The sequence below is a fragment of the Salmo trutta genome, chromosome 31 (assembly GCF_901001165.1).
Source record: "Salmo trutta chromosome 31, fSalTru1.1, whole genome shotgun sequence".
NCBI lineage: Eukaryota > Metazoa > Chordata > Actinopteri > Salmoniformes > Salmonidae > Salmo > Salmo trutta.
In genome coordinates, this window is record NC_042987.1 from 31,252,826 (window position 1) to 31,274,016 (window position 21,191).

A 21,191-nucleotide genomic window follows, 5' to 3' on the forward strand; every position below is an offset into this window, starting at 1 on the left:
TCCTTTTAAAGTAGTTTACTTTCATTTCGTATTCATTACATCCCCCTATTCCTTTGCAAAGGCTAGTGTAACTTAATCACTTTATAAAAAATGGATTGCTATCAGTGAGCTTATTTCACACAGCTCATTCCACAAAGGCTCATTCATTGAACAATGAAACAGTACATGACGTCCATTTTCTTGATTTTTGAATAATTGTGTAATATTGATAGTTAAACCAGATTTTAAAAAAGCATTGACAGCGTTAAAACATTATTGATACCACAAATGTTTAAGTTAGCATTTACCATCCATATTTAGCAATCAAATACAGAGGCACATGGCAGTATAGTGCAGTGTTGAGACGTAGATGATTTACTCGCCATGGTAACTGTAACTTCTGTGTCGTTTCATCAGAGCCGTACTACAGGCTTCAGGCTTGGACGGCTAAAGGAGAATACGACAGAGAACAGAAATCAAAGGAATATCTTTCTTATTCCTACAGCACACTCTAGGTCAGTGGTCCCCAACCGGTCGATCGCGATCCTAGTCCATCACCAAACATTTCTGTAGAAAAGCCAACAATAAAGGCTTGCTGTCCTTTATTTATATTATTGGTGTTGCATTTGATTCACAAGTCCTGCACACTGGGCAGGTGAAGTGTTCCCATTTTGAACCATTTAATTTATCTGAAAAGACAAACTCCACCTGCCCGGCGGACCAGGAGATCTGTGGCTAAATCGGGGTCGCATACTGTGCTGGCAAATCGGATAGCTCAAATCACCATTCCTACAGCTTCCACGACCCCCGCCACAGCGAAGTTTGATAGGCAACTAGCCTACATGAGATGTAATAACTTTTAAAACCAGGACCAGAGAGTGACTGTTAAAGAATACAGCAAAGAGCTGCTGTTTTTGAGTGAGTTCATGTTTAAGTTTTTATTCAGCACTGTCAACACTGTTTTTATTCAACACTATAACAATACAGAACTTGCGCTGCAGCTGCAATGAATTAGTAGCTAAGTGTATCGATAGCCCTGCGTTTTTATTAATATTATTATTATCAGCAGCTCTTCGTGTCTTTTTTAATATCGAGGAATATTTCACTTTCTCTGGTCATAGGAACAACATGAATTTGTGCAGATGCTGTGCGACTTGAGTTTTGCCATCAAGTGAAAGACGGTGTCCCCTCTCTCTGGTCAGTCTCACTGGAGGAAAGGAAGGAGAGAGCAGGGACAGTGAGAGGCGGACCCTCTGCTGCTCTCTCCCTCCCTCTGCTGAGACTAATGCCGTGTTCAAAACAACTGGGAACTCGGAAATCTCAGACTTCCGACTTCAGTGCATTCAAGACAAATAATCGTTTTCCATGGTCATCCAACTCAGAATTCCAAGTTGGAAACTCTGGCATCTTTCTACAGCTCCGGCTTTCCAACCTGAAGATCACTGACATCATGATTTGACCTCATTTTTTCCCTGAGTTCCCAGTTGTCTTGAAAGCACCATGACCATCAGATACAGGTACCATCAGTCCAGTAAAATAAAAAAGAGAATTATTTACATTTTTGCTCAGCTGTGTCTCGCAAGTCATACAACAACTGATCTATTTTGTTATCAAAGCTTGGGTTTTCAAATATTATATGGTCTGAGAAGAACAACATTGGCAGGCCAGACATACTGTATAGCCAATATACTGAGATAATGTAGGCTAGTAGGCCTACTGCACAAACCATCTTCCTACAGAACTGTTTTATTAGGTTAATGTTGCATTTTTTTTAAGTCATGCTTTAAAAAAATCTGGGTGCTAGATCTCCTCTTGCTTTTTGACTGCGAAAGTGATCTTGACTCAGAAAAGGTTGGATGGAGTAAGGCGTCAAGAAATATCAACTTCATCAGGTACTGACTTACCATCAATGGTACAGTATATGTAAAGGCTATTCTATACGCAGGAAAAAAATGCATAGAAACAAGGAAAGAAGAATGGGCAAGATGGATAAGACATTATACTGTTAATGTTGGAGTGGTGTTTTTGGACGGGCCAAAACTTACTTTGTACATGCTGCAGATCAGAACGAAGAGTGAAGACATTGCTTTGTCCTGAAGTTCTTCTGTGTGCTCCTGAGAAAAGTTTCCAGATTACTATAACAGTCGAGGCAATAAACGTTGTTGAGTGGTTAAATACCTTACTCGTAGCAGTTTGTAATACAGTTAACACAAAGTATTAAATGCAATGCAGACACAAGCAACACAAATATTTTGCCTCAGTGAACTTACCCCATTTATGACAATCCAAGGCACATAGTCGTGGGCTGGCTTCAGGGCACCAGTCTTCACTGCGTTCTGATGCATTAGCTGATTCCCCTGGTCTCCCTTCACACAGGTCATGATGCTGTCCCACTTGGTGTTTGGGTCATAGAGCTCCACACACTGTCAAGGGAAGAGGTGGTCAGAACACTATATCCAAGTATCCTCAGATTTACAATGCCATCCAGTCATATCTCATATTTCCCTCCAGCCATACCCCTACACTATCTTATGTGAGCAGAGCATATCATCAATCATCAAGCACAAAAACTAATTCCATTCTATAACTTTTTGTTCGTATTTCTCAAGGGTATTAGAATAAAAATAGGGAGTGCTGTATATTGTTTGAGGAGGGTCTTTTCATGGTTGTGTGTAGATAGAGAGAAGGTAAAAGTTAATATGTCACGCACCTTCTCGCCTGCTTTAACCACATCAGTGGAGGCCTCCATGCAGTAGATTATCTGGAACGCGTTACTTCCTGTAACATTGAATATGCAGGCCTGAGGAGAGAGAGAGCGAGAAAAAAACACACGTTTCAGCCCAGTTTAAGCTAGTATTACCTGGTATTTACATGGTAGTAACTAAGAAACTATATGGTGACAATTAATACTTTCTGGTACTTTAGTGATGCGTCAATGAGTGTAATTGCTAGGCAATTAATCAGTAATTATTGTTCTAATAAATAATAAATAACTACCTGGTAGAATGTAAAATAAAGCATTACCAGAATCTCACCTCCAGCATGTTGCCAAGACACTCTTCTTCACCGTGCTGGCAGGTGAACTGATACTTCTTCCCATCAAAAGATTCCTGTAGTGAGACAAACAGAAATGACTTTGACTAAACACAACATTCCTCAACTCCATTCACTGATAACGACATCCAAGTATTATATCCAAAATCAAAGCAAGAGTCATGAGATGGGAGTCGTCGTCTCTAGCCTAGTGTACATACTTCTGCATTTCCATAGGGCACCAGAGTGACACTCATGGCATCCTGTAGCATGGTCCATGTAGGGAAGAGCTGTGAGGTGAGGAAGTCGCGGCATGCTGGGCACAGACTCTCATAATACAGCTCCACCTGAACTGACTGGTCCAGCGTGTTGGGCTTGGTGGCATTGGTTTCCAGGCACTGCTTCAGAACCTGCCACAATAAAAGTAAAGACTCGACTGATAACCTTGTGCTGTATTTCTTGTGCTGTGTATTTTGTTGCCTTTACAGTAAAGCCATACAAGTTAACAAACACACAGTATGGTTGTATTTTTAGGTCTAAATAGGGTCTATATGTCAAGCAGAATCTGTAGAGACAATTATGGGTTTTGATATTATATTTTAATATTATTTTTAATGTACAAACATACATTTTTCTCATTCTCTTCCTCATTCACAACTGAAGTAAAAGTTGGGCAATTCCACAACAACGGAATTATCACTTTAAAATGTATGCCAAACAAAAACCATTGATTTCAAAGTTTCACCAACCCAACTCTATGCACAATAAAAACTTTGAACAAGGTACATAACAAAAATCTATCTTGTTTTATTCTGTTACCAAACTTTGTATATGCACAGTTATTCCTGTAAATGTGTTTTTGTAAAATGTTCTGTGAAAATTGTTAAAATGAGTCATTGTGCATAGAGTTGTATGGTTTGTTAAACTTTGAAATCAATGGTTTTTGTTTGGTATTTTGTCTTGGCGTATTTCCGTTACCAAGGAATTGCCCAGTTGCCTCCTCAGTGGTGATCGGAGATCACCTACCCCTGACCAATCAAAACACACAAAAATACATCTAACACACAGGCTACGAAGATTAATTACAGCGATACGACCACAACACGCAGTTTAAGTCAATGTGTTACCAAAACATTGCATACATTTAATTACGACAAGAAACTCGTCAAGTGAACTTATTTTACCCCACATTCGATGGCTGAGTCCAAAGAGGTACACCACTGCGATGGAGAATATGAGCAAGACTTGCAATCTACATTTGACCAGATGGTCAGAAGTGTAAACAGAATAATACCCTTCATCTTCCCTTCAGCACAACACGACAGACACTGGCCACAGTCAGTAAATCTACTCAAATATATTTAGTGATTCAAATTATATCACGGTACCAACGAAGTAAATATATTTTCGATTTTACGATTGGTTCTCAGTCATGTGACCACTAATAGCGTCACTAAACACCGGCAAAGTTTGTATCATCTCACTAGTTGGGATTGTCTTGATATTGATTATATTGTCACGATTTGTTATCTACCTGGAGGTATTTGTTTAACTTTGTTTCATCCAACTCTTATTGGTGTTTATTGTGGCAAAGCAGATATTCATTATGATGCATAATGTATTGTCAAGCACGTATGCCCTGTTTATAATGTATTATAATAGTCTCTTATCCTGACTATACCCTACCACTTAAAGCCTACCAGACATTCTGAAAAAAAGTTTAAAAGTTGATACTGTACGTAGAGACGTAACATTTTATAAGCCTTATTATAAACCGGTGGTTCGAGCCCTGAATGCGGATTGGTTAAAAGCCTTTGTATTCCGGACCATATACCAGGGGTATGACAAAATAAATAAAAATATATATTTTTACTGGTCTAATTACAATGGTAACCAGTTTTTAATAAAAAATATCCAGGCACTCCGATAAGAACAGCCCTTAGCCGTGGTATATTGGCCATATACCACACCTCCTCGGGAACCTGTTTGGTATAGGGGGCAGTATTGAGAATTTTGGAAAAAATATGTTCCCATTTTTAACGGCCTCCTACACCAACTCAGAAGCTAGAATATGCATATTATTGTTCAGGTTTGGATAGAAAACACTCTGAATTTTCTAAAACTGTTTGAATGGTGTCTGTGAGTATAACAGAACTCCTATGGCAGGCAAAAACCTGACAAGGCTTCAAGCAGGAAGTACCCTGTCTGACAAGGAGTCGTGCGTCTTACCTCTTTTTATTGAAAAGTAAGGATCTTAGCTGTAACGTGACAATTCCCAGGGCTCCAATAGGCTCTCAGAGCCCGCGAAATAACTGAAGGTTTACGAGGGAACCTCAGGTTGAAATATATTATCGCCTTTTGTAAGTGGATGCTCGGAGGACCTTTCAATGATGCGCGTGCATGAGTCGCTTCTGAGGAGAAATTTTATTCGGCTGTTTAGGCTCAATGCATACTCCCGGTCGGAATATTAACACTTCTCTATGACATAAATGGCATAAAAATTGGTTTTAAACAGCGGTTGACATGCTTCGAAGTACGGTAATGGAATATTTAGACATTTTTGACACGCCAATGCGCCATGCGCGACACCGCGAAAAAGCATTCTAGAACTCACGAACAAAACGTCGCTGTTGGAACATAACGATGGATTATTTGGGACCAAACCAACATTTGTTATTGAAGTAGAAGTCCTGGCAGTGTATTCTGATGAAGAACAAGCAAGGTAAGAACATTTTTCTTATAGGAAATGTGATTTTGGTGGAGGCTGAACTGGGTGGGTATCTAAATAGCTAGCCCTGTAACGCCGGGCTATGTACTTACATTATTGCAAAATGTGCTTCATCCGAAAAGCTATTTTAAAATCGGACATATCGAGTGCATAGAGGGGTAATGTATCTATAATTCTTAAAATAATTGTTATGCTTTTTGTGAACGTTTATCGTGAGTAATTTAGCAAACTGTTAGTAAATTCACCGGAAGTTTGCGGTGGTTATGCTTTTTCTGAACGTCACATGCTAATGTAAAAAGCTGGTTTTTGATATAAATATGAACTTGATTGAACAGACATGCATGTATTGTATAACACAATGTCCTAGGTGTGTCATCTGATGAAGATTATAAAAGGTTAGTGCTGCATTTAGCTGTGGTTTGGGTTTATGTGACATGATATGCTAGCTTGAAAAATGGCTGTGTGATTATTTCTGGCTGGGTACTCTGCTAACATAATCTAATGTTTTGCTTTTGTTGTAAAGCCTTTTTGAAATCGGACAGTGGGGTTAGATTAACGAGATTCTTGTCTTTAAATAGCTGTGAAATAGTCATATGTTTGAGAAATTGAAGTTATAGCATTTCTAACGATTCAAAAATCGCGCCACTGGATTTCAGTGGCTGTTACGTAGGTGGGACGAGTTCGTCCCACATGTACTAGAGAGGTTAATTATAATACATTTGATAATATATTACAAAGGCTGATGCTCATACATGTACATGCTTATTATAACAAGTTATAAAGCATGATACCTGCAGGCTTTAACCAGATATTGTTCTTGATAGGCAGTGTTTAAACAGACACCCAATTCAGATTTTTTTATTTTAACAATCACATCAGATCTTTTCCTGTCAGATCTTCTTCAGAGCTGATCTGATTGGTCAAAAGACCAATTAGTGGGGGGAAAAAATCTGTCTTTGGCTGCTTGTCTAAACACAGCCATATTCACATCAAGGCACCCTTTACATTGCTACATTACTGTAAGGGGCTGATGTGGAGAGAGCCTGAGATGTAGAGGTAAGAGCAGGGGCAGATTACCCATCTGGCAATTATGGCAAATGCCAGATGGGCTGGACCATTTTTTAGTTGGATGGGATGGTCGAAATTGACACACACAAAAAAATGGTTCTATCAAAATAAAACAATGAAAAGGGTGACATGGCCGTGGGCCTGTTAAGATTTTTTGTTTACTATTATTTTTGCGCAATTTCTCTGTTATAGTAGTCTATAATGAGCCTTTGGCTGATCAGTGGGCAACGGCCGGCCCTACTACCAAGATGGTCAGCCCAGTTTTCTGATATGCTGAGTTGAGGTTGCACAAACTCACATTCAAAGTAAAACGCAGCATCATGAAAGAGATCTGCTCCAACTCTGTCATCAGTTAGACAGCAAAGATCATGGAACGGAAAAAACGTAGAAGGTGCCTATAAATGTAGAAAGAGCATATTCTACATTGTCACCTCACTCAAAACTTCCTATTTTTGGGCGGCTAAAACCATGATTTGGTCAAACTGTGAAGTGCATTATCCACATGATTCCTGTAATGAAAGTGTCTGCCTGTGCCCTCGCTGGGGCCTGCTGCTGTGGTGAGCGAGCCACTCATCTCTCCCCCCATGTGCCTGAGAGAAAAATGCTTTATGATTGTATAACATTTCAAAATGCAATCATAGGAAAAAGCTTTCTGTAGGCATAATTTGTATTTCTTAATTCTCAATACACTGAGTGTACAAAACATTAGGCACACCTGCTCTCAGAAGTTTACATACACTTAGGTTGGAGTCATTAAAACTGTTTTTTCAACCACTCCACAAATTTCTTGTTAACAAACTATAGTTTTGGCAAGTGGGTTAGGACATCTACTTTGTGCATGACAAAAGTAATTTTTCCAACAATTGTTTACAGATTATTTCACTTATAATTCACTGTATCACAATTCCAGTGGGTCAGAAGTTTACATATACTAAGTTGACTGTGCCTTTAAACAGCTTGGAAAATTCCAGAAAATTATGTCATGGCTTTAGAATCTTCTGATAGGCTAATTGACATCATTTGAGTCAATTGGAGGTGTACCTGTGGATATATTTCAAGGCCTACCTTCAAACTCAGTGCCTCTTTGCTTGACATCATGGGAAAATCAAAAGAAATCAGCCAAAAATTGTAGACCTCCACAAGTCTGGTTCATCCTTGGGAGCAATTTCCAAATGTTGAAGTTACCACGTTCATCTGTACAAACAATAGTACGCAAGTATAAACACCATGGGACCATGTTGCCGTCATACCGCTCAGGAAGGAGACGCGTTCTGTCTCCTAGAAATGAACGTACTTTGGTGCGATAAGTGCAAATCAATCCCAGAACAACAGCAAAGGACCTTGTGAAGATGCTGGAGGAAACAGGTACAAAAGTATCTATCTCCAGAGTAAAACGAGTCCTATATCGACATAACCTGAAAGGCCGCTCAGCAAGAAAGAAGCCACTGCTCCAAACCCACCGTAAAAAAGCCAGACTACGGTTTGCAACTGCACATGGGGACAAAGATCAAACTGTTTGGCCATAATGACCATTTGTTTGGAGGAAAAAGGGGGAGGCTTGCAAGCCGAAGAACACCATCCCAACCGTGAAGCACGGGGGTGGCAGCATCAGGTTGTGGGGGTGCTTTGCTGCAGGAGGGACTGGTGCACTTCACAAAATAGATGGCATCATGAGGGAGGAAATTATATTGGATATATTGAAGCAACATCCCAAGACATCAGTCAGGAAGTTAAAGCTTGGCCGCAAATGGGTCTTCTAAATGGACAATGACCCCAAGCATACTTCCAAAGTTGTGGCAAAATGGCTTAAAGACAACAAAGTCAAGGTACTGGAGTGGCCATCACAAAGCCCTGACCTCAATCCCATAGAAAATGTGTGGGCAGAACTGAAAAAGCATGTGCGAGCAAGGGGCCTATAAACCTGACTCAGTTACACCAGCTCTGTCAGGAGGAATGGGTCAAAATTCACCCAACTTATTGTGGGAAGCTTGTGGAAGGCTACCCAAAACGTTTGACCCAAGTTAAACAATTTAAAGGCGATGCTACCAAATACTAATTGAGTGTATGTAAACTTCTGACCCACTGAGAATGTGATGAAAGAAATAAAATCTGAAATAAATCATTCTCTGTACTATTATTCTGACATTTCACATTCTTAAAATAAAGTGGTGATCCTAACTGACCTAAGACAGGGACTTTTTACTAGGATTAAATGTCAGGAATTGTGAAAAACCGAGTTTAAATGTATTTGGCTAAGGTGTATGTAAACTTCTGACTTTAACTGTATGTCACTCTCTTTGGTTCCTTCCCTAGGCATTATTGTTTCCTGTCTGTGCGTTGTTCGTGTTTCTTGTTTTGTATTATGTTTAATTTATTTATTAAATTAGGTTGTAATGTTAAATGTTAATGTTATTTCAAACAACCAATGGAGCAACTAAATCCAGCTGCATATTGAACATTGAAATTGCCAAAAGGCCAGTCTCGTTGGCAGTGAAATGGAGTGGCAAGGAGTGGAATGTTAGCTACAAAGACTGGTACCCAGACTAATTTGATATGGCTTTGAGATATGGAGCGATGGGTGCGAAATGCACACCAGCCATTGCGTAAAAGGTCTCAGGGGTACTTGTCGGCCTAGTAGCCCACAACTGCAACATTTTCTTTTAGGACATTACATTTACTGTTAAATGAATGGCTACTAACAGTGGGTATTATAATTAGGGTTAGTGATCTAGTTCATGTGTTTTGAGTTTCCACTTCCTCAGGTGTTGAACCTCAATATTAGTTGGTACACAAAGATTTTTACAGTAAAATACAGCAACTATAGTCTAATTGTCAACCCAAAATTCATGACAATCACTGGATTAGGTTGCACATCAAAATATGGTGGTGCACAGTGATGTGGGCTGGTGTGGATAAAAAGCCAGGGTAAAATTCTTGTCCGAATCCATCCCTGGGCAAGAGCACTACTTCTCTAGGCCTGCAGGATTCATGGATTAAACCCCTATTACAACTCACCCTTTCCACATTGGCATGTTGTATTACAACTACTGGTGTCTTCTATGGGGAAGTGCCGCACATCCGTTTTTTGGTCTATTATTGACTGTGGAGCACAGACAACTTGCGATGAACTAAGTGCCATTTCTAATCAAAATGAGGAAGTATGAGTTAAATGTCAGCATGTTTGCACAATCAGTGCCTATCAGTGAAAGTGTTATTCATTTGTAACTTCAAACCAGTCACTGGTGAGTCAGTGTGGTTATCACTCAAAGATTTTGGAAGGTCCCCTTTTATGGTTTTCACTCCAAGAACTTTAGCCTGGTCTCATAGACTAGACGTAACGTAGTAAATGTAAATCCGGGACACAATTAGTATGATATGTTACAGTTGGTATGGTTACATAAGGCAGAAGGTTACTTAGGGCAGAAACGAAAATAGGGTTGTTGGTCGGGGTGGATGGGCAGGTGTGTAACGCGAATCTCTAGCAACCCAAAGGTTGCATGTTTGAATCTTATCACAGACAACTTTTGCATTTTAGCTAATTAGCAACTTTGCAACTACTACTTAGCATGTTAGCTAAACCTTCCTTCAACCCTAAACTTAACCCCTTGCCTAGCTAATGTTAGCCACCTAGCTAACGTTAGCAACAACAAATTAGAATTCGTAACATATCATACGTTCTGCAAATTGGTAACACATGGTACGAATTATGTTACACATTGCAATTCGTAACATATTCTAGATATTGCAATTCATAACGTATCATATGAATTGTAATTTGTAACATAGATGAACTAGATGACGGACATCCACAATTAATACACACCATGAAGGCAAAATTATAGAGGAGGAACTTCTTGATGCAATTAAAGCCTTTAAGGCTGGGAAACTCCAGCGCTGGATGGCATACCAGTGGAAGTATACAAAACTTTTTTTTATATACTCAGAGGACCTTTATTAGCATGTTTTAACCACTCCTATATAAATGGTAGATTATCGGACACGCAACAAGAAGGTCTGATATCATTATTACTGAAACAGGACCCAAGTGGTATATATAAAGATCCAGTCCATTTAAAAAATTGGAGGCCTCTTACACTTCAGTGTTGTGATGCAAAAATCCTAGCTAAATGCTTGGCGCATAGAATTAAAAAGGTATTGTCAGATATTATTCATCCTAATCAGACAGGTTTTTACATGGACGATACATTGGAGATAATACAAGACAAGTACTGGAAACAATAGAATACAATTAAATATTCTGGGACACCAGGCCTGATTTTAATAGCTGATTTTGAAAAGGCTTTTGATAAAGTACGACTGGAGTTTATATATAAATGCCTATAATATTTCAATTTTGGGGAATCTCTTATGAAATGGGTTAAAGTTATGTATAGTAACCCTAGGTGTAAAATAGTAAATAATGGCTACATCTCAGAAAGTTTTAAACTGTCTAGAGGAGTAAAACAAGGTTGTCCACTATCAGCATATCTATTTATTATTGCCATCGAAATGTTAGCTGTTAAAATTAGATCCAACAATAATATTAAGGGATTAGAAATCCGTGGCTTAAAAACAAACGTGTCATTGTACGCTGATGATTCATGTTTTCTTTTAAAACCACAATTAGAATCCCTCCAGAGCCTCATATAGGATCTAGATACTTGTTCTAACCTCTCTGGATAAGTGTACTATATTACGTATTGGATCACAAAAAAATGCACATTTTACATTACCATGTAGTTTACCAATGAAATGGTCTGACGGGGATGTGGACATACTCGGTATATAAATCCCAAAAGAAAGAAATGACCTCACTCCACAAATTTTGGGGGGAAAGTTAGCAAAAATAGATAAGATCTTGCTACCATGGAAAGTAAAATACCTGTCTATTTGTGGAAAAATCACCCTGATTAATTCTTTAGTCTATCACAGTTTACCTATTTGCTTATGGTTTTGCCTACACCTAGTGACCTGCTTTTTAAATTATATGAACAAAAAATATTCAATTTAATTTGGAATGGCAAGCCAGACAAAATTAAAAGGGCGTCTTTATATAACGAATATGAATTCAGAGGGCAGAGATTATTAAATATTAAAGCATTAGACCTCTCACTAAAGGCATCAGTCATACCAAAGGTATACTTAAATCCAAACTGGTTCTCTAGTAAATTGGTAGGAATGCCTCACCCCATGTTCAAGAATGGCCTTTTTCCCTTTATTCAGATTACACCTGCACACTTTCGGTGGTTTGAAAAGGAAAATATCTCCAAATTATTGTTCTTTTTTTAAACAAGCCTTAGAAAGTTGGTTGCAATTTCAGTTTAATCCACCTGAAAAGACAGAACAAATAATACAACAAATATTGTGGTTAAACTCAAATGTACTAATTGATAAAAAAAACGTATTTTTCGATGAAATGTTTAAAAAAGGTAGAATTTTAGTCAATGATATCATAAATAGGACTGGTGGAGTTGTCACACATGCAGCTAACACAGACATATGGAAATGTCTGCTCTACCCAAAATTACAACCAACTAATTGCAGCATTACCACAAAAATGGAAGAGGCAAGTAGAAGGGGAAAAAAGTAAGGAACTTGTGTGTCTGCCCTGCATTAAAGAACAGAAATGGTTCAAGAAAAGTGTGATTAATAAAAACATATGCTAATTCCATTTAAGGACCAAAATGGACAGCTGTGCCATATAAATTGCAAAATAGTTGCGAAGAGATTTTCGATGTACCCATTCCATGACACATGGTTTATGAATTGACACGCAAAACAACACCGGATTCAAAACTTCACATTTTTCAATTTAAATTCCTATACAAAATTCTTGCAACCAATAGAATGTTATATATATATATATATATATAACGTCACCCCTCACGTCACCCCGCTCCTCCGCTCTCTCCACTGGCTTCCAGTTGAAGCTCGCATCCGCTACAAGACCATGGTGCTTGCCTACGGAGCTGTGAGGGGAACGGCACCTCCGTACCTTCAGGCTCTGATCAGGCCCTACACCCAAACAAGGGCACTGCGTTCATCCACCTCTGGCCTGCTCGCCTCCCTACCTCTGAGGAAGCACAGTTCCCGCTCAGCCCAGTCAAAACTGTTCGCCGCTCTGGCACCCCAATGGTGGAACAAGCTCCCTCACGACGCCAGGACAGCGGAGTCAATCACCACCTTCCGGAGACACCTGAAACCCCACCTCTTTAAGGAATACCTGGGATAGGATAAAGTAATCCTTCTAACCCCCCCCCCCCCCTTTAAAAGATTTAGATGCACTATTGTAAAGTGGTTGTTCTACTGGATATTATAGGTGAATGCACCAATTTGTAAGTCGCTCTGGATAAGAGCGTCTGCTAAATGACTTAAATGTAAATGTATATACAATCTTCCCAGCTCTGCAGATTCTGCTGTGAGGAGGCAGAGTCATTAGATCATTTATTTTGGTACTGTCCATATGTAGCTCGTTGTTGGTCACAGGTCCAGGAATGGCTGAAGAATTGTAACATTTTCCTAGAACTAACGCTGCAGATAGCAATACTGGGTGATTTGAAAAGCCATAGTCAGTCAATCAATAATATAACAATTATTTTAGCAAAAATGTTCATCTTTAATTTACAATCTGTAGAAGCTATGAGAATAGAAAGGTTCAGTACTTTTGTGAAGCATCACAGCACAGTTGAAAAATATATGGCAAATAGAAATCCAAAATTGATGGTGTTAAGAGATAGATGGGAGGAGTTGAATGGAGCTGAAGGGTGGGACTAATAACAAGATAACCAATGTAAAACATACGGGGTCTGTAAAATGTATATAGGTCCAGAAATGTTGTGAAATAGTACCGTTACAAATAGAAATCAAACTGGATGGACATCAGAAATAGAGGAAGGACTAAAAACAAACAAAATATAACTATTGTAAAATATATTGTGTCTGTAAAAGGTGTATAATATGTATAAATTGAAGGTAGAAGCCTAAGTGTTATTGTTTATTAGTTTACTCCAATTGGGGGAAGGGTGGTAGGTTTAGCGGGGAATAATAAAGGTATATTCTAAAAAAAATTATATGTATGTAGGTATGTGTATATACAGTTGAAGTCGGAAGTTTACACACACTTAGGTTGGAGTCATTAAAACTTGTTTTTCAACCACTCCACAAATTTCTTGTTAACAAACTATAGTTTTGGCATGTCAGTTAGGACATCTACTTTGTGCATGACAAAAGTAATTTTTCCAACAATTGTTTACAGATTATTTCACTTATAATTCACTGTATCACAATTCCAGTGGGTCAGAAGTTTACATACACTAAGTTGACTGTGCCTTTAAACAGCTTGGAAAATTCCAGAAAATGATGTCATGGATTTAGAAGCTTCTGATAGGCTAATTGACATCATTTGAGTCAATTGGAGGTGTACCTGTGGATATATTTCAAGGCCTACCTTCAAACTCAGTGCCTCTTTGCTTGACATCATGGGAAAATCAAAAGAAATCAGCCAAGAAAAAAAATTGTAGACCTCCACAAGTCTGGTTCCTCCTTGGGAGCAATTTCCAAACGCCTGAAGGGACCATGTTCATCTGTACAAACAATAGTACGAAAGTATAAACACCATGGGACCACGCAGCCGTCATACCGCTCAAGAAGTAGACGCGTTCTGTCTCCTAGAGATTAACACACTTTGGTGTGAAAAGTGCAAATCAATCCCAGAACAACAGCAAAGGACCTTGTGAAGATGCTGGAGGAAACAGGTACAAAAGTATCTATATCCACAGTAAAATGAGTCCTATATCAACATAACCTAAAAGGCTGCTCAGTAAGGAAAAAGCCAGTGTTCCAAAACCGTCATAAAAAAGCCAGACTACGGTTTGCAACTGCACATGGGGACAAAGATCGTACTTTTTTGAGAAATGTCCTCTGGTCTGATGAAACAAAAATAGAACTGTTTGGCAATAATGACCATCGTTATGTTTGGAGGAAAAAGGGGGAGGCTTGCAAGCCGAAGAACACCATCTCAACCATGAAGCAAGGGGGTGGCAGCATCATGTTGTGGGGTGCTTTGCTGCAGGAGGGACTGGTGCACTTCACAAAATAGATGGCATCATGAGGGAGAAAAATTACGTGGATATATTGAAGCAACATCTCAAGACATCAGTCAGGAAGTTAAATCTTGGTCGCAAATGGGTCTTCCAAATGGACAATGACCCCAAGCATACTTCCAAAGTTGTGGCAAAATGGCTTAAGGACAACAAAGTCAAGGTATTGGAGTGGCCATCACAAAGCCCTGACCTCAATCCTATAGAACATTTGTGGGCAGAACTGAAAAAGAATGTGCGAGCAAGGAGGCCTATAAACCTGACTCAGTTACACCAGCTCTGTCAGGAGGAATGGGTCAAAATTCACCCAACTTATTGTGGGAAGCTTGTGGAAGGCTACCCAAAACGTTTGACCCAAGTTAAACAATTTAAAGGCGATGCTACCAAATTCTAATTGAGTGTATGTAAACTTCTGACCCACTGAGAATGTGATGAAAGAAATAAAAGCTGAAATAAATCATTCTCTGTACTATTATTCTGACATTTCACATTCTTAAAATAAAGTGGTGATCCTAACTGACCTAAGACAAGGACTTTTTGCTAGGATTAAATGTCAGGAATTGTGAAAAACCGAGTTTAAATGTAATTGGCTAAGGTGTATGTATACTTCCGACTTCAAGTGTATGTATGTATATAAGGATATATGTATGAATGTTTATATATGCATATGTATATGTATGGGTATGTATGTATATGGATATATATATTTACCAAAAGAAGATATGGGGGATTGGAAATGATGCAGACAATTACATTGTTGGAAGCAACAATCTTTCCTCAATATTAAGCTGATCCACCCCTAAAATATTGTAAAAAATACATACCATACGAAACATAACATACCATACTAATTGGAGTGTCCAGGATTTACATTTACTATGTTATGTTTACCCCTGAGTCCAGGTTAAGATCTTGGAAGTTCCCTTTTATCAGTAACCATGCTGCTGTTCCTTGTTCCACCTAACTCGTTTTACTAATCGTCATGGTGTCATGAGCAATGCACACCACAGCAAAAAAAGTAATACGCCTAATTTCTTGTGAAAGATGAACCAAGTGTCATGGTATTTTTTAAGGCTGTCCTATAATCTTCAGAGCAAACAAACAGGACAGGAGGATAACTTTACGATGACGGCAGTTGACTGTCTACTTTTCTGTACAGCCAGTTCTCCTATATCAAATGTATTCAAATGTATTTATTTATACAGCCCTTCTTACATCAGCTGATATTTAAGGCTTGATTGTAGCCTGGGTGGTGGTCTGTTTCTGATCCCTTGCCAACTCCTTATAGAATTGTCATGCCAAACATCAAGATCATGTTTGGCATGACAATGAGTGACAAATAGATCAGGGACCAGGCTACATCTATTGTGGTCTGGGAGGAAACCCAGGCAATATTGTACGCAACAAAGCTGCATGATGTCTTCTGTATAAACAGTTCTCACAAAGTGCCCTGATCCCAGCCGAAAAATATGTTTTTTTTGTTGAAAGTGATCCTTCAGCAATTCGGTTCAAATGCAGTGCATGTTTGATTGATTCCAACCCTCAATGTGTACAGTGCCTAGTGGAAGTTTACACCCTCCTTGCACAGCCTTCACATTTTACTGCCTTAAAATTAAATCTAAAAAGGGATTCAATTATATTTATTTTCTTACAGATCTACACAACCTAGGGGAGAGGGGGGTAAGTTGTGCCAAGGGTTAGTTGAGCCACCCCTTGTTTCTATGGAACCATACACAAAATGAATCATGTGACTAAATATTTAGAGATCATGATTTCATGGAGTGAAGGAAGAAATCACATGGAAAAAGTGGTAAGCAAGTTAGGTCCCCAAAAATTATTTTCACAAAGTCAAATGAATGTATAGTGTTAAGAGGTTTCATGATGCTTGTATCTAAATCAAAGCAGATAGTTGACTGTTTATTACATTTGTTGGGGTCTCTATAAGCTACAATATGAGGTCCTAAACCTAGCATGAAAGTGTGTCCTTGTAGCGGAGTAGGCTAATATAGTCAAAATTGTTGCTTTGGGGTAAATTGTGCCAATATCAACATTTGACCAGAGGCAAGTTGAGCCAATGGCTCCACATACCCCATACAAATTATGATTACATTAGGTCAGTAATATGCATAGCATTTTTGCGATTTGTCATGCATATGAACTCAAGATTTTTCAAAGGTGGTGATAATATTTCATCAACTACAGAATTGTGTAGATCTTACCCCAATCGAGCTCAACCCTGTTCCTAGTCTCAATTTACCCCAGACCTGGGGAAAGTTATGCCAAGAGACCACATTTCTTTGGACAAACTATGTTTTTAAAACTGTTATCTTTACATACATTCTCATTATTTCCAGGAAACACAACATCATGAAATATGTAGATATCTTTGTCTGAAAGAATACTACATTTCTCTTGACGTAGTGATGCCGAATGTTACATTTTCTTTGTCTCAACATACCCCACTCTCCCCTACTCCACCTTTTCAAAGTGAAAGAAAATGATAGAACATTTTCAAATTAATAAAAAATAAAGATGCATTGATTGCATATGTCTTCACACCCCAGAGTTAATACTTGGGGGAAGCACCTTCGGCAGCCATTACAGCTGTGAATCATTTTGAATAAGATCCTACCAACCTTGTACAACTCTTAGGGCAACATACTGAGTGTTCAAAACTGTAGGCGCAGCTCCTCTTTCCATGACATAGACTGACCAGGTGAATACTATGATCCCTTATTGAGGTCACCTGATACATCCCCTTCAATCAGTGTAGATGAAGGGGAGGAGACAGGTTAAAGAAGGATTTTAAGCCTTGAGTCATGGATTGTGTATGTGTGCCATTCAGAGGGTGAATGGGCATGACAAAAGATTTATGTGCCTTTGAACGAGGTAAGGTAGTAGGTGCCAGGCGCACCAGTTTAAGTGTGCCAAGAATTGCAATGCTGCTGGGTTGTTCATGCTCAACAGTTTCCTTGTGTATCAAGAATGGTCCACCCCGAAAGTTAATACAGCCAACTTGACGACTGTGGGAAGCATTTTTAAAATTGTATTTTTTTTTATTTCACCTTTATTTAACCAGGTAAGCTAGTTGAGAACAAGTTCTCATTTACAACTGTGACCTGGCCAAGATAAAGCAAAGCAGTGCGACACAAACAACAACACAGAGTTACACATGGAATAAACAAGCATACTGTCAATAACACAGTAGAAAAAAAGAAAGTCTATATACAGTGTGTGCAAATGGCGTGAGGAGGTAAGGCAATAAATAGGCCATAGTACCGAAGTAATTACAGTTGAGCAAATTAACACTGGAGTGATAGATGAGCAGATGATGATGTGCAAGTAGAAATACTGGTGTGCAAAAGAGCAGAAAAGTAAATAAAAAACAATTATGGGGATGAGGTATATAGATTGGGTGGGCTATTTACAGATGGTCAATGTACAGCTGCAGCGATCGGTTAGCTGCTCAGATAGCTGATGTTTAAAGTTAGTAAGGGAAATATAAGTCTCCAGCTTCAGCGAATTTTGCAATTTGTTCCAGTCATTGGCAGCAGAGAACTGGAAGGAAAGGCGGCCAACGGAGGTGTTGGCTTTGGGGATGACCAGTGAGATATACCTGCTGGAGCGCATGCTACGGGTGGGTGTTGTTATTGTGACCAGTGAGCTGAGATAAGGCAGAGCTTTACCTAGCATAGACTTATAGATGACCTGGAGCCAGTGGGTCTGGCGACGAATATGTAGCGAGGGCCAGCCGACTAGAGCATACAGGTTGCAGTGGTGGGTGGTATAAGGGGCTTTGGTGACAAAACGGATGGCACTGTGATAGACTGCATCCAGTTTGCTGAGTAGAGTATTGGAAGCTATTTTGTAAATGACATCGCCGAAGTCGAGGATCGGTAGGATAGTCAGTTTTACGAGGGTATGTTTGGCGGCGTGAGTGAAGGAGGATTTGTTTCGAAATAGGAAGCCGATTCTAGATTTAATTTTGGATTGGAGATGTTTAATATGAGTCTGGAAGGAGAGTTTACAGTCTAGCCAGACACCTAGATATTTGTAGTTGTCCACATATTCTAAGTCAGAAACGTCCAGAGTAGTGATGCTAGTTGGGCGGGTGGGTGCGGGCAGCGAATGGTTGAAACGGTTTTACTAGCATTTAAGAGCAGTTGGAAGCCACGGAAGGAGTGTTGTATGGCATTGAATCTCATTTGGAGATAGTTAACACAGTGTCCAGAGAAGGGCCAGATGTATACAGAATGGTGTCGTCTGCGTAGAGGTGGATCAGGGAGTCAACCGCAGCAAGAGTGACATCGTTGATATATACAGAGAAAAGAGTCGGCCCGAGAATTGAACCCTGTGGTACCCCCATAGAGACTGCCAGAGGTCTGGACAACAGGCCCTCTGATTTGACACACTGAACTCTATCTGAGAAGTAGTTGGTGAACCAGGCGAGGCAGTCATTTGAGAAACCAAGGCTGTTGTCAGCCGATAAGAATACGGTGATTGACAGAGTCGAAAACCTTGGCCAGGTCGATGAAGACGGCTGCACAGTACAGTCTTTTATCGATGGCGGTTATGATATCGTTTAGTACCTTGAGTGTGGTTGAGGTGCACCCGTGACCAGCTCGGAAACTGGATTGCACAGCGGAGAAGGTACGGTGGGATTCGAAATGGTCAGTGATCTGTTTATTAACTTGGCTTTCAAAGACTTTAGAAAGGCAGGGCAGGATGGATATCGTTCTATAACAGTTTGGGTCTAGAGTGTCACCCCCTTTGAAGAGGGGGATAACCGTGGCAGCTTTCCAATCTTTAGGGATCTCGGACGATACGAAAGAGAGGTTGAACAGACTGGTAATAGGGGTTGCAACAATGGCGGCGGATCATTTCAGAAAGAGAGGGTCCAGATTGTCTAGCCCAGCTAATTTGTATGGGTCCAGGGTTTGCAGCTCTTTCAGAACATCTGCTATCTGGATTTGGGTGAAGGAGAAGCTGGGGAGGCTTGGGCAAGTAGCTACGGGGGGTGCGGAGCTGTTGGCCGGGGTTGGGGTAGCCAGGACGAAAGCATGGCCAGCCGTAGAGAAATGCTTATTGAAATTCTCGATTATCGTGGATTTATCGGTGGTGACAGTGTTACCTAGCCTCCGTGCAGTGGGCAGCTGGGAGGAGGTGCTCTTACTCTCCATGGACTTTACAGTGTCCCAAAACATTTTAGAGTAAGAGCTACAGGATGCAAATTTCTGTTTGAAAAAGCTAGCCTTTGCATTCCTGACTAACTGCGTGTATTGGTTCCTGACTTCCCTGAAAAGTTGCATTTCGCGGGGACTATTCGATGCTATTGCAGTCCGCTACAGGCTGTTTTTGTGCTGGTCAAGGGCAGTCAGGTCTGGAGTGAACCAAGGGCTATTCGGTTCTTAGCTCTACATTTATTGAAAAGGGCATGCTTATTTAAGATGGTGAGGAAATTACTTTTAAAGAACGACCAGGCATCCTCGACTGACGGGATGAGGTCAATATCCTTCCAGAATACCCGGGCCAGGTCGATTAGAAAGGTCTGCTCGCAGAAGTGTTTTAGGGAGCGTTTGACAGTGATGAGTGGTGGTCGTTTGACCGCGGACCCATAGCGGATGCAGGCAATGAGGCAGTGATCGCTGAGATCCTGATTGAAAACAGCAGAGGTGTATTTGGAGGGTAAGTTGGTCAGGATAATATCTATGAGGGTGCCCATGTTTACGGTTTTAGGGTTGTACCTGGTGGGTTCCTTGATCATTTGTGTGAGAATGAGGGCATCTAGCTTAGATTGTAGGACTGCCGTGGTGTTAAGCATATCCAAGTTTAGGTCACCTAACAGAATGAACTCTGAAGATAGATGGGGGCAATCAATTCACATATGGTGTCCAGGGCACAGCTGGGAGCTGAGGGGGGTCTATAACAAGCGGCAACAGTGAGAGACCTATTTCTGGAGAGATTAATTTTTTTAATTAGAAGCTTGAACTGTTTGGGCATAGACCTGGAAAGTATGAAAGTAGATTGCAACTTCTCCCCCTTTGGCAGTTCTATCTTGACGGAAAATGTTGTAGTTGGGGAAGGAAATCTCAGAATTTTTGGTGGCCTTCCTTAGCCAGGATTCAGACACGGCAATGACATCAGGGTTGGCGGAGTGTGCTAAAGCAGTGAGTAAAACAAACTTAGGGAGGAGCCTTCTGATGTTAACATGCATGAAACCAAGACTTTTTCGATTACAGAAGTCAACAAATGAGAGTGCCTGGGGACACGCAGGGCCTGGGTTA

General features: G+C 40.0%; 1 protein-coding gene across 1 annotated transcript; it reads right to left on the reverse strand.

The window, feature by feature from the left end:
* LOC115169949 (gamma-interferon-inducible lysosomal thiol reductase) lies at positions 1 to 4,386 on the reverse strand. The gene is made up of 7 exons (XM_029726106.1): positions 4,197 to 4,386; positions 3,234 to 3,422; positions 3,015 to 3,089; positions 2,690 to 2,779; positions 2,250 to 2,402; positions 2,025 to 2,093; positions 1 to 426 (listed from the first exon to the last, which is right to left on the reverse strand). The coding sequence occupies exons 1-7, from the start codon at positions 4,311 to 4,313 to the stop codon at positions 355 to 357; spliced, it is 765 nt and encodes a 254-aa protein (XP_029581966.1). The 5' UTR covers positions 4,314 to 4,386; the 3' UTR covers positions 1 to 354.
* Between the last annotated feature and the right edge of the window lie 16,805 nt (positions 4,387 to 21,191).

Coding starts and splice junctions, on each gene's coding strand:
- LOC115169949 (XM_029726106.1), bottom strand. CDS start 4,313: ATGAAGGGTATTATTCTGTTTACACTTCTGACCATCTGGTCAAATGTA. Junction 3,090..3,233: donor TGCCCTATGGAAATGCAGAA/GTATGTACACTA, acceptor GTCTCACTACAG/GAATCTTTTGATGGGAAGAA. Junction 427..2,024: donor TGATCTGCAGCATGTACAAA/GTAAGTTTTGGC, acceptor ATTCTCCTTTAG/CCGTCCAAGCCTGAAGCCTG.